The sequence below is a fragment of the Thunnus thynnus genome, chromosome 7 (assembly GCF_963924715.1).
Source record: "Thunnus thynnus chromosome 7, fThuThy2.1, whole genome shotgun sequence".
NCBI lineage: Eukaryota > Metazoa > Chordata > Actinopteri > Scombriformes > Scombridae > Thunnus > Thunnus thynnus.
In genome coordinates, this window is record NC_089523.1 from 11,371,290 (window position 1) to 11,384,811 (window position 13,522).

A 13,522-nucleotide genomic window follows, 5' to 3' on the forward strand; every position below is an offset into this window, starting at 1 on the left:
CTCTGGAAATCAATCCCACACTCTCGCCACTCTCAGCAGCACACAGGCCGCTATTATCCACAGCAAGTGACTTCCACAGGTAGATCTGCCACCCTTTGAAATAAGGTGGGTGGGTTGTACACTCTCAGGCGTCTGTCTGTCTCTTGCCAGAAAGCCAATCTCTCAATGTCTCATTGCTGCTTTGTAGATAATGTAGGCTACATCCCTCTCTCTCCCTCTCTCTCTCTCTCACACACACACAAGCACAAACACACACACTCTCTTTCCCCCCATTCTTGTTGTGTTAAAGAGCAAAACAAAGACATATCTGTTTGGGTCTGCGGTATCAGTCTGGCTGCTCCTCCTGCCATCTCTTTTTTTCCTGTGACAATTACTTCAACAGAGGTGGTTATTGTTAGGTATGAATACCACACCCTTAAAAAGTGTTGTTGTAATAATAATAGTAATTATTATTTATTATTTAAAAATTAACTTCTTATCATTTTTACCTACAACTGAATTCTGCAGAGGATAAAAACACTTCATTACAAGTAAAAGTCCAGCATTGAACAGAGTAAAAGACACATTATCAGTTTAATGTACTCTTAAGTATCAAAATATACTCATTGAGCAGCAGAATGGCCCCTATCAGTGTTATTACTATAAACCTGGGTTATTCTAGCTGATCAATAAATGTGTAATCTGCATTTTAATATTGGAGATATTTGTTAAAAGGTGTATTTTATAGGCTATACTGTTGGGTATAGTTGATTTGCACTGTAAAACCATGTATCGGATTTTATCGTTTTGGGGGGGGGGTTGTTTGGTTTTTTTCCCAAAAAGTCTCTTTATTTATAACAAAGAGGTACAACATCAATGCAATTCGGATTAAATTTAAATTAAATTAAAATTTGAGAAACTTATCTGCAAAGTATAACTATACAACTATACAATGTCTGGTGGAGTAAAAAGTAGAATAATTGCCTTTGATATGAAGCAGTGTAAAAGTATAAAGAAGCACACAATGGATATACACACAAAGTACAAATATATCAATATTTTCAGTAAATAAATAAATAGAGTATTTTACTTTCTACCACTGGTAACGTAGCAACAGTCTAATATGGACTCATGTATGTGGCCGTTAAAATTAAAAGGAGATAATATTGTAATATATAGGCTGTATCAATAATATGATCAAAAACTATTGCAGAAAAATAAGTAAATGTTTGATACGTTTTGGTGAACAGTAATAACCCGGTAGTAGTTAGTTACTTTGAAGCGGGTGTTTGTTGAACCGGAAGTAACTCCATCCACGCTAGTCTGAAGACTCGTTGCGGATACGAAGACAGTCAGTGGAGAACAGACGTGGGGACTGCAGGCTGAGAAACTGCTTTTATTAATCAGCAACCATGTAAGTATCTGTGGAGATCATACCGTCTTCGGCAGAGTGGGCATTTTTCAGCCTCAGAGCCTGAACTTTTAAGTCCCACCAAAATAAACGGTTAGCCTCAGTGCTAACCTCGTTAGCATTTCAGCAAAGGCCGGTTAGCTGGAGCTGATAAACCCTTTGTGTCCCTTCGCTGTCTGTATTTTCAGTCTCCGCTACTTTATAACTACGTCATTGTCACAATAATAAGTTAAAGAAATTATTTGAATTTGCAAAGTTGAAAAGTTACTATTGAGAAATAAAACACGCTTGGTATAAACTAGTGAGCTACATGCTAATAGTGAGGACAAAAGTGTTTGAAGTGCGTTTTTTATTTGTCCCTACTGTTGTTTTGTAAAATATATATATATGTAACCTCATTTTTATAAATTTCCCATTCGGCTTGGATATTCTAGCTCCCTGTCTTTGTCCAAAAAATGCAGATAAACGTACCTAGCTTCATAATAGCACGAGCTTTATGGACCTATCGAAGTAAACACGACGCTGAAGTTAGCTTCCGACTCAGGGTTAAGGAGAACATAAATAATGATATAAGATAAATGAAATGAAATAAAATAGTATAAAGGTTTCACAAATCTGAAACTGTGTTTTAATGAGTCTGTAGAGTCTCCTCGTTAATCTAGTCCAGATTTGACGAGTCTAAGTATAGTGGTTTTTGATCTGGACCTGGTATAATGTGGTCTGGATGGAGAAATATCAGTGAAATCGCCCTCTTTTCAGTTTTCATAAGTAACATAAAGGTTTCACAAATATGAAAGTGGGTTAGTAGTGAAAAACAGAAAATCATCGCTAAAAATAATTATTTATGTTTCCCTTTACTTTTCCCGTAACCGTGAATCGTAAGCAGCAGTCGTGCAGTAACGTTAAACTGCCAGTAACTATAGTAATTAACGCCTGACAGTGGTGTTCTGACTTCTCAAAATTACAGGTAAAACCAACAGTCCACATCTACCGTTGTGTTGCTTAAGTCGAAATGTTTCCTAGGTGGATGTGTTTTTGGACACAGGCCTGGATCGTTTGGTTGTAAATACAGTACCATACCATCCATCATTATGCATTGTTGTGTGTCACTGGAATAGTGGACCAATTTGTGTAGTGGTTTCTGTATGGCCTTTTTTTTTTAGTTAGATTCCTGACATCCAGTTGTAACAAATTATTTATGTACATTTGAGACGAAAATTTAATTAATCTGTAAATAATTACAAAATCTATCAGGCTAATTAAAAAAAACACAATCCAACAACATAACTGAAGATTATTTTGCAGACAGAAAACGTGTAGGATGAAACAACAGTGTATTATGCCTGCCCTTATTACAACCGATTTCTTGTACTATCAAATAAATGTAGAATATTCCTACACTACTAATGGTATAATGCCACTCTGATCATACTTACGTATTTATTAACATTTTAATTGGTATTGTTTCGTGTCAATTTTCAGGAGTCTGTTAACAAAGCCCAAGTCAGAGATGACCCCCGAGGAGCTCCAGAAACGCGAAGAGGAGGAATTTAACACTGGCCCCCTGTCTGTGCTCACGCAGTCAGTCAAGAACAACACACAGGTCCTCATTAACTGTCGCAACAACAAGAAGCTGCTCGGAAGAGTCAAGGCTTTTGACAGGTACTGATTCCAGTCCACTAACTTATTACTTAACAGATTTTAGTGCAAAAAAAGAGATTAATACTTGTTTATATTCACTATTTCGTAAGTGCATGTATTTCCCATTTTTGTTATTGAAGTCAAGATGGTATTTTTACTGATATCAATATACTGATATCAATACTGATATCTCAAAGATATGAGCGCAGACTACTTAAAATCAGATATTTTATAAAGGATAAAGTTATTTTTTTCACAACATTGTCAAGTGTATGAGATGTATTTTCTTTCTACAGCAGCTTGATACTCAGTGAAGTTAGATAATACATTTTTCCTGTAAAAAAATGGATAATTATTGTCACAATGTAAAAATCCTACTGGTATCAAAGTAAATGAAAAAGCACCCTAATGTCCTTGTTATTAACAAATTAAACATCAATATTGGTGCGGTATCACAGGAAGAGTTTGATATTGGTCTTGATTTTGCATTTCTAATCAATTGTTGCATACTGACACCATCTCTTTTTATGTTTTATTCAATCCCACATATATAGCCTTCTTTTCAGGGGTTTTTGTTTTCAGAATCAGTAATATTGTTCTATTGCTAATGCTATCATTTCAGGCATTGCAACATGGTGTTGGAGAATGTGAAGGAGATGTGGACAGAAGTTCCCAAGAGCGGGAAGGGAAAGAAGAAGTCTAAGCCAGTGAATAAGGATCGCTACATTTCTAAAATGTTCCTCAGGGGAGATTCTGTCATCGTTGTGCTGAGAAATCCTCTGATCACCGGAAAATGAACTGCTTACTAGTGCCCAGCTGAACCACACAATGGTCACAGAGCCTTTTTTTCCCTTTCTTTTTCCTTTTTGTTGAAAGATTTAAAGCAATCTGTGGACTGTCAATAATGGAAACCTCTTTGTTATGTTTATTTTGTTGTTGGATCGCTGCAGTCACTATTGGGTAAGATACAGCGTCAAAATGGTGTCTGTACTGTTTGGAGAGCTGATTAGATTTGATGGTTTTGGTTTGTCTACAGAAATCTTCTGTATTTTTCATTTTTAATAATAAAAGTGATGAATAGATTCAAGTGTGTGTGAAGGTTTTTATTTGCACTTAAAGTTTTGGTTTAGTTTTTATTTAATCATACTAGTTTCAGATGTCTAACATTAATTTTGATAAATCTGTTTTAATCATTTTAACTCTCTTTTTTTAATCATAACTGAGTGTTTAGACATATTACACCAGTTATTTGCTTCCATTCCTCAAACCTATATTGTGATTTTTTTTTTAAAAGTCCTCATCTAATGCACACTACATCAGATGTATCAGAGAAAGCTGTGGTGAAAACTTGTTTTTTCTTGGGTATCCTTGCCATCCCCCTCCCTCTCCACCACCTCCCCCTCCTCCCGCTGTCACCCTTTCACTCTCCCCTGACGGCATCTTATGTGTCAGGCTTGATTTCAGTCAGCAGCGCTCAATATGCGACAAACTGCCGTTTAAAGGCCCTCTGCATTATTAATGAGACCAGATGTGCTGACTGTCACTCCACACCCTGATCTCTCTCCCATTTCGGGCTGTTCCTCTCTGCTGCTCGGCCCCTCCTGACCACTTTGTTAATTGTCTTAATAGCTTAACAGCAAGTGTCACCTTACGTCTCTCTAAGGTTTGGCACCTAACTTCTGTTCTCTGGTGCTCTCAGATTTAGTGGTCAGGTGAAGTGTACTGGATTTTAATTGTATGAGTAAATAAAAAGGCTGTCTGTATATTTTACAAATTTTGAATCAGTCCCTCTGGTTTTATCTCTAGGCTTCATAATAAAAATAGAACCACCTGAAGGGCATTTTTGTGTCCAAAACTATTCTATTAACTCCAGCATACCTGAGACCAGCACCTGTGGGTGGGCAGTGAGCCCTGTTTGATTTACAGCTCTCAGGTGAAGCCTGCTAGAGCATTGAACATGCATGCAGTGAACTTTCATGACTTTTCCTGATAATCCAATGTTATCTATTTTACTCCTGCTTCAGGCATATCTCAGCTTCAACCAAAAGTTTGAGGGAGATCATGTTGCAGGGGCCACAAAACTGACAAGTTTTTGCATATAAGTGGCCCAAGGCAGAAGGAAACACAGCAGCTGCCCAGAGCCCTGTGGACACCAGGAGGCCCCCAAATGACTCATCTAATTAAAGTGTTCAAGTGATTTTATCTTTATTGTACAGTTTTTCTATTTGCACTTTTCATACAAAGGAACCTGCACTGAGCAGATTTAAAGGTTTTAAGTTAAGGTTTATCTACTAAGTATTTATAGCACCTTATTAAACAAATTTACAAAGATTTACAACAAAAACAAAAGATTAACTCATGAGGATCAACAAGATAAACATTTAGATGAGAAAATGGCCTAATAAGAGTAAAATAGATGCAAGATTGCAAGTAAATTATACATATCTCTTCATTGTGACTGAACCTTTAGTTTAAAGGAAGTTTTGCACTGTAAAAAAAAAATCAACCGAAAAGATTCATACTGTTTAAACCTGTAGCTTTTTGACTTCTATCTACTAAAAGGAGTTAACTGCGTAGAACCATCCAGGGTGCTTTTTTTTGTTTTGTTTTTTAACCAAATCTTGACCTAAGTTTAACCAGTATACTTTACTGTAACCTCAACCCCAAACTAAACTAACTAAAACTGAACAATGTGTAACACAATGTAAGTACAAATGTATTAGGGCCTGGGCGATACTGGATTTTTGGGGCCAATGCCCCAATATTAGGGTGTAAAAAAATTCCATTATTAATGTATCGGCTGATAATCTACAATTCTCTAATACATAAAACCTAAAATGTAATTATCAAACACTTGTGACAAAGATATGTAATGAAGGCAGGATATTTTACAGTTTAACAAAAAACTAAAAAAAAAAATGTAAATATTTATTAAACTTGAATTATCAAAAAGTGTCAAATATACATAAAATGCTGCCAATATAACTTTAAAAAATAAAAATATATATGTCAGCGCATATCAGACAAAATATACACCAATACCGATATATCTGTGATAGGCCAATATCGGCTGATAATATTAGCTGACCAATATATCGGCCGGGCTCTAAAAATGTATAAAAATGTTACAATAAATAGGACCACACGTTTCATGGTCCATGATATGGAATACTGGATTTTGTACTGAGCTGTGCTCCAGCTGAAGATCTGTCATACTGTGGTGCAATAAGGCTGATTTTGGCTGGACATCATGTGCTAGACTTAAATCCAAATTCAGACCGTTTATGAGAAGTCATCTATCTGTCTACAGATCTCCTTGGCTAATATTGATTTGCAATCACATGCCTTTATTTATTCACTAAACTTTCTACAGCCACAGAGGTCTGGTTCTCACCAGGGTCACAGCACAATAACAGCTGCAGTTTCAGTCATTGATAACATTGTCTCCCCCCTGGATAAAAAACAATTCTGTGCCACTCTCCTCATTGACCTTTCAGAAGCATTTGATACCATTAATTATAAAATCCTACATCATAACAGTCTATACATTTAGATGAAGCCACGCTTAATTGGTTCCATTCTTACAGAGAGAACTCAGACTGTTGTTGCTGATGCTGCTTAGTCAAGCCCTCTTACCATCAGAAATGGGGTGCCACAGGGGTCTATCCTTGGTCCATTGCTGTTTACATTATATATAAGTAACTTCCTAATCAATACTTAAATGTCCATTTTTTTGCAGGCTCAACCTCAGCTCAGGCCCTGACTCGTCTTCAGGCTGCTTTTGATGCTTTCCAAACATTACTGCTTAATCATAGACTAGTCTTAAATGCAGAAAAGAACAAGTACATGGTATTCTCCACCTCCACCAATGACTCTGACTATCCTGGCATCAAAACTTTAATGGCACCCATATTACTGTTGCTAAGTCATATAAATACTTGGAAATTTGGCTTGACAGCAGACTATTACTCAAGATTCATACTCAATATTTGACTCAGAAATTAAAAATCAAACTAGGCTTCTTGTATAGAGTTAAAGGTTGTCTATCTTTTTTAAACTGTAAAATTATTATGTCATCAACCTTCATGTCTGTCCTTGACTACTGATATATTCTGTGCTCTGCTCCATCATCACTTCAGCAGTTGAACCCTATGTATCATAGTGCATTACTCTTTATCACAAATGGCAAATTTTATACATTATTCTCTGTATCATGAGGTTGGTTGGATTCGCTTACAGACAAGAAGAAATAACCATCTCATGTTATTCAGCTATAAAGCTTCCAAACTACCTCACATCTGTTCTTTCATTGAAATCTAGTAACTACAGTAACGATCCAGTAACTACTTGACAATAGACATTCCTCATGTTCACACTAATGTTGGCAGAACTGGTTTAAGGTATAATGCACCTTTTTAAGTGGAATGAACTGCAAACTGCACTCAAACATAAAGCTTTATTATCTGACGTTTTTTATGATTCTTGTAACTGCTTTTATTAAAACTCAGGTCTTTTTTTCATCTCAATAAGACTACTTGATTAAATCTAAATATATATATATATATATATATATATATATTTATGTCTGTGCCTAGTGTTATCAACTGTGCTTTCAGCCAAACACTACATGTAAACATGGATGACTAAAAAGGACAAAACATCATAAAGTGTTTCAGTAAGGTGTTGGGACAAAATCAGCTAAATTCTCCTTGTCATAGATTCTCCAGGTTTGTGGTATTCTGCCGTGAGGATGAAGACCATTCTTCCTAAATATGTTAATTCAATGTTTTAATGATGGTTTTGGAAATCTCTTATAGGAGTTTAAATGGGCTGGTGACAGTGAGGGCCCTAGACAGGATTCATTTTGACATTCATCAAACCAGGATCATGATGGCCAACAGATTCCCATCTTAGTTCCTTTATGCACTCAGTGAATTAAGCAGCTGTTTAGGGCTTGGTTGCCATCAGTGGACCCCCAAATAAATGCTGCATATATAAGCCAAGTTTAAGCTTCTGATACAGAACAACTTTGAATTATATATAATAATTATATAACTGGCCCCACTATGAGCAGTGAGCACCAAAGTGTTGCTGAAGATCTTTCCAGCAACATGGGGAACGAATATCTTCACTTGACACTTTTTTATATATAGCCCAATCCACAAAAAAATTTAACTCTAAAGGTTATTTTGGATTAAATAATTACCATCTCAGCTGCAACATCCTGGGACAGAGTGATGTCAAACAGCGGGTGGGTCTATTTGGAGATGCCTCGGATAAAAACAACTTTGAGGACCACATGTGTTGAGTGTCATGATGCGCTTCTCTCATGTTACTCATGATCTCAAAGACAAGTCAAAAAGTCTCTTTCCCTCCAGATTTCGAGGGGTTAGAGATCCATGAGCAGGAAGGCAGATGTTTTATTCAGTAGGTAAGCGATAAGAGGGGGGAAGTGTGATTATGATAGCGATCGGCCATGAACCGATACTCGAGCCTCCGAGCAACGCGACACCCTGGAGCGCATCGATCGTTCCGGTAACGGGAGCCGCCGCCGCAGTTTGTTTTCAAGCAGAGCAGAGTCCGGGTGTCAGAGCCGCCGGGCCAGGTGGAGGGAGAGGAGGAGGAGGAGGAGGATGAGAGGATATCAGCTCCGTAAACACACGAATCACTCATCTCTCTTAAAGTGTGAATGACAGTAACTGCAAGGACACATTCAGTGACAGCCAAAACAAGACGGATCAGGTGCATGTAGACCCGGCCTATTTACAAACAAGTGCTGTAGTGGGAGAGAAGATGCCCATAACACAACTATTTTATTCTGATACACTTTTAACCTTAATCCTACTGACTTTTTGTCATTGTCACAGGTGTTTTATTCTATCATTCCAATTATCATGTCTTTGTAAATCAATTTGTTCCTTATTACTTCATATCATTGTTTTCTGTTTCTGTTTTAATTGGTGCTTTAAAAAAAACAATGTATTGGGGTCCAGGGGGGCCCCAGTTAAAGCACCCAGTTCCGCCTGTACAGTTTTTATAGATGGAACTATTTGTTGAGTTCATGTTTGCCATGGGTCCTAATTTAAAGTATCACACACTATCAGGGGGAGAAGGAGAACTCTGTCAGTCTTTCTGAAGGCTTGGTGGAAAGATTGTACTCGGGACAAAGGCTGCAATTTGTATTAAAGAAAAGTGTATATTTTCATTTTACACCATATGCAAATGAACTGTAACTTTCTTAAAATAATACCAATCTGTTTTTAGATGGCATTAATTACATAACTAATGATGTATTGAGAAGTACTAAGTCAACATTTTGCTGTGATGGTTGTTTCTTACAGTAGTTTATTCTTGGGGGCATCAGTCTGTAGTCCTTGTGTGTTAAATATTGGTAGGATGAGGGTTAAATGTCTATAAACTTTTACTGGGACAATAAGGATTATTATTAGGTTTCAATAGTCCATTACATGGGTTTAGTAGTTTGCCATCAGCAGGACTGTAGCCAGGACTTTAGAAATATGATCCTGAGCCCAGGTTTCCCCAGCACAACACCACCAATGTAAGAAATTTGTGACCACCAAAAAACATTTTAAAAAAAAGAAAAAAAAGAAGAAAAAAAAAGTCATTTAAAATCTAATAAAATTTTTGAATATATTAAAATCACAAAGTAATTTTATTGATACATTTAATTACATATTTTGTTATTTCCCTATATGAAAAGTAAAAGATATTTAGATATCAGATGTTTAGACAAAAACAAAGAAACATCTGAATCAGGCTTTAAAAACTCTAATATGCATAATATATACTACAATGTAAAATCCTTTGATGTCCAGAAATAGAGAGACATGACCTCGGTGTAATAATGCTTATAGCTAATATTTAGATTTAATACACTATCATTTTTCTGTTCATATAATATCAAAGTGAGATATTTGTAATGTGTCATTGCATTTAGGATTTAGGATAACAAAATGAAAAGTGGAGCTGTTGGAAAACATCTTCACAGATGTTGTTTTTTTTTTATGTAAAAGCTGATAGTTGATATTGTAATATAACATCATAATGTTATTTTATTCTTTGACTCTTAAAGGCCTGCTGTGGCTCTTTTCGAAGGAGACTTGACAAAGACAAGCATCAGCTAAAAAAAAACTGATTGCACAACAGAAGAAAATACAGGAATGCAACATTGATAGGGGATTTTTTCCAGTAAACTGCTGCGTAAATGTTTCACATAGACATCTGTGTGTAATATATTATGGTCACATTGCCATCTAGTGGATTATAAAAGTAATGTAGAGGTTTCCAGCAGAGATATGCTTTGACCTGACTGACTGGTCCTTTTCATTTAACACGGTCTGTGTTTAGATCCAAAATACATTTACTGTATCATGAAAGCATCATCATCATGCTTTATCATGCTTTTTTTTTCATAGAAATCTGCCTGTCACATGTAATCTTTCTTAGAGTAACTCAGTGCTCTGGTATTAAAATAAAAACAAAAGTTTAAACTCTAAAACCAGAAAATTTTACAACAAAAATAATTTTATATTCTTGGCTTCAGGATATTATATATATTAGTATACACTGTCAGTGTGTAATGGTGCCTTAAAGGGGGTGTTCAGGGCCTACATGTCATTTCAGCTTCTCTCTACAATCCCACTGCTGTCCTTTACTTAACTGGCCTCCAGCACAGACCTCTTAGTGAACAGTTGTGTCTCGCTCCCCTCCTCCAGCCACATTCCTCCCCTGTAAAAAAGGAGATGGGGTGAGACTTAGAATACTTGAGTAACAATAACACTCATTGAATTTCCTTCAAAAACTATGAATTTGTGGAATGTAGTCAATAAATCATGTGCAGTCTCATATACATCCCTGTCCGGCTAAATGCTGCCAACTTCAGCCTCCAGACTGACACTTTGTTTCTTTGGCTGAAGTTGTATAATTCTCTTTATTCGTCTGCTATTCAACCAACAGTTGGGACCGAGGCTTTCAGACGCTGCCTCGGGACTGTGTGCCTCGACAACTCCTGGATACTCTGATGTAAGCTGTAGTAGAAGTGCAGTCTGTTTACATAATAGCATCTTTTCTCTTCAGACACACAGGCTTAAAAGTGTAATTCAGCCCAGTTGACCAAGAACATCCACTTTGTCAAAATCCATGTTCTCCCTCTTTGTCTTTTCATTTTCTTCTGCATCTCCTCAACCTTTAACAATACCTCCAAAACACCTTCGTCTCTCCATCATAGCCACTCGACTCCACCACGTCTCATGTAGGGCCACTTCGCAGGTCTTCTGTCAGGCTGCCAGCTGTGGACGGTGTTGACCGACTGACGTCAAGCCGTGGAAATAAAGCTGCGGTGAAGGGGAGGAGGCCAAGAGAAACCTAAAATCACTGCATGACTGTTTCTAATTCTTTACGGGCTACTTTCTGGGAAGCAGACCAACTTTTTGTGTCTGCGCCAACATATATCACACAAACACCTACGCACACACAGCTCACAGGATCTGGTGTTAATATCTGCAAAGCTGCACACTCAGCGGAAGAAAAGAAATTGGGGGTTTACTTGACAGTTTGAGCTTTAGTAGTCAGCAGGGTTAACAGGGGGCACATGGCTCAGAAATACCAGACTAACAGTTGCTCAGAACAGTCAAGGATCAAGGATATCTTTATTATCCCTGAAGGGTAATTTGTTGTTCATCAAGCAGTAACCAGACAAACAATAACACATAGACAATAAATACAGTAAAAAAAAAAATCAGAGTTGTTTAAAAGGCCAATGGCAGCAGGGACAAATGAGTTCATGAGTCTATTGGTTGTGCAGACTGAAGCAACTTGACTTGAACTATGTATATCAGTGTGTGTGTGTGTGTGTGTGTGTTGAGACTAAAGGCATATTGGCTTTCTGGATGTTTACACATGCCAAGCAGACGTAATGCATTCCTTTCTCATCCCCTCTTCCACTTCTGTCCCCATTAGGAAGAAGGAGTGCTTTTAGTGTGTACAGTATCTCAGTGTTGAAAACTGGGCCATGTGAGGCATCGGACTCCTTTTTCCTTTCATTGTTTGAATTGAATTAGAGAGTATTAGGCTACTTCTGCGTGTATTGTGGGTTAATTAAAATATTTCTGCGGTTCAGTATAGAATATTTGTTGTGTCTTGCCCTGTCCATCGAATCAGCTTTCCTCATTCCAGAAACATTACTCATTTAATGCTGCAGAAAGTCTATCTATGGAATAATTGAACGGCTGGCCACAGTAGCTAGGAGAAACCTGGAGTTAGCCAGACAGCCAGCAGGGCGAGGTGGAGGGCTTGGCTTGGATGAGATGCTGCCTTCAAGTGCTATTGGATATTACACATATCAACCGCCAATTTAGTATGTGAGACATTGCTGGAATGACCAGCTTGTCAAATGTGATGTGTATGGGGGGATGATACATGTGGGACACTTGATATTGATCTGTGGAGGTCAAAATGGAGGCTGTGGGGGGTCTTGTAGTCCTGTGGTTATAGGATTAGATGACAGCTATGTACTGTAGTGACATGGATTTGACATGGATGAGGTGTCAAAACATGGCAACCCATTCATTACCAAAAAAAAGAGAGAGAGAGAGAGAGAGAGAAGGAAAATATTGGAGGGGCTTTCTTTGTGTCTGCTGTGCTGATATACTTTTGGGGCGCATTAATCATTACTGCAAGCTGTTTTAAATTCTTAGTTTTGACATTTCACTTGTACTCTAAATTAGATTTTGTTGCCAAATGATAAACCACAATGATCCATGGGTACAGATGCCATCGTAACTTCAGAGACTAATATGTTCCCCTTAACATTTCTTATGAAACATTAATCATATTACATGGTTAGAGGAGTGCATTTCTACCATATTTCACATCGAGAGGAGATAATGGAAAGCATGTGTTCATTTCTACCTTTGGCAGTGGCTGTCTGACCGTTCAGGGCTCAGACTCCCACCTGTATCAGGCTTCCTTTTGTTTAATTACCACTCTAATAATGTATTTGTTTTTTATTTTGTTTTATGTCTGTTGGATTTTATCTATAATTGTGTACAGCTGTATAAATAAATGTTCTTACTCATTTGCAGTAATAGGTTATACATGCAGGTGTCTGTACTGTCTTAAGTACAAAAAGAGGAAGAAGTACTTGATGAGTAAATGAGTGATCTAGTTCTGACGACCAGGCTACGCTTGGGCAGGTTATGAGTTGCATTTGACAGAGATAACAAGGTTAAAATGCTCACATGGTAATTAGTTGATATACTGAAACTTAAACAGTTGATGTTAACATTAGTTATTTTGTGATCATCAGTAATGAAAGAAGTATTGAGATCTTTTATTTCAGTAAAAGCAGGAATATCTCAAAGTAAAAGTACTCCATTATGAGTAAAGGTCCTGTTACCTAAGTAGAGGAAGTATTAGCAGTAAAAATACAGCAGAATAGCTTTGTCAGAATGATATATTATTGGATTATTG

The 13,522-nt window shown here is 37.1% G+C and overlaps 1 protein-coding gene across 1 annotated transcript; it reads left to right on the forward strand.

Moving 5' to 3' along the window:
* Window positions 1-1,276: 1,276 nt before the first annotated feature.
* Window positions 1,277-4,113, forward strand: snrpd2 (small nuclear ribonucleoprotein D2 polypeptide). Its single transcript, XM_067594295.1, has 3 exons — window positions 1,277-1,393; window positions 2,873-3,052; window positions 3,654-4,113. Coding segments are annotated over exons 1-3 (357 nt in total). The 5' UTR covers window positions 1,277-1,391; the 3' UTR covers window positions 3,829-4,113.
* The last annotated feature ends 9,409 nt before the right edge of the window (window positions 4,114-13,522 follow it).

What these genes read in the sequence shown, in the direction of transcription:
- snrpd2 (XM_067594295.1), top strand. An exon ending in AGAGTCAAGGCTTTTGACAG is followed by an intron (nt 3,053 to 3,653) that starts GTACTGATTCCA and finishes CTATCATTTCAG; the next exon opens with GCATTGCAACATGGTGTTGG.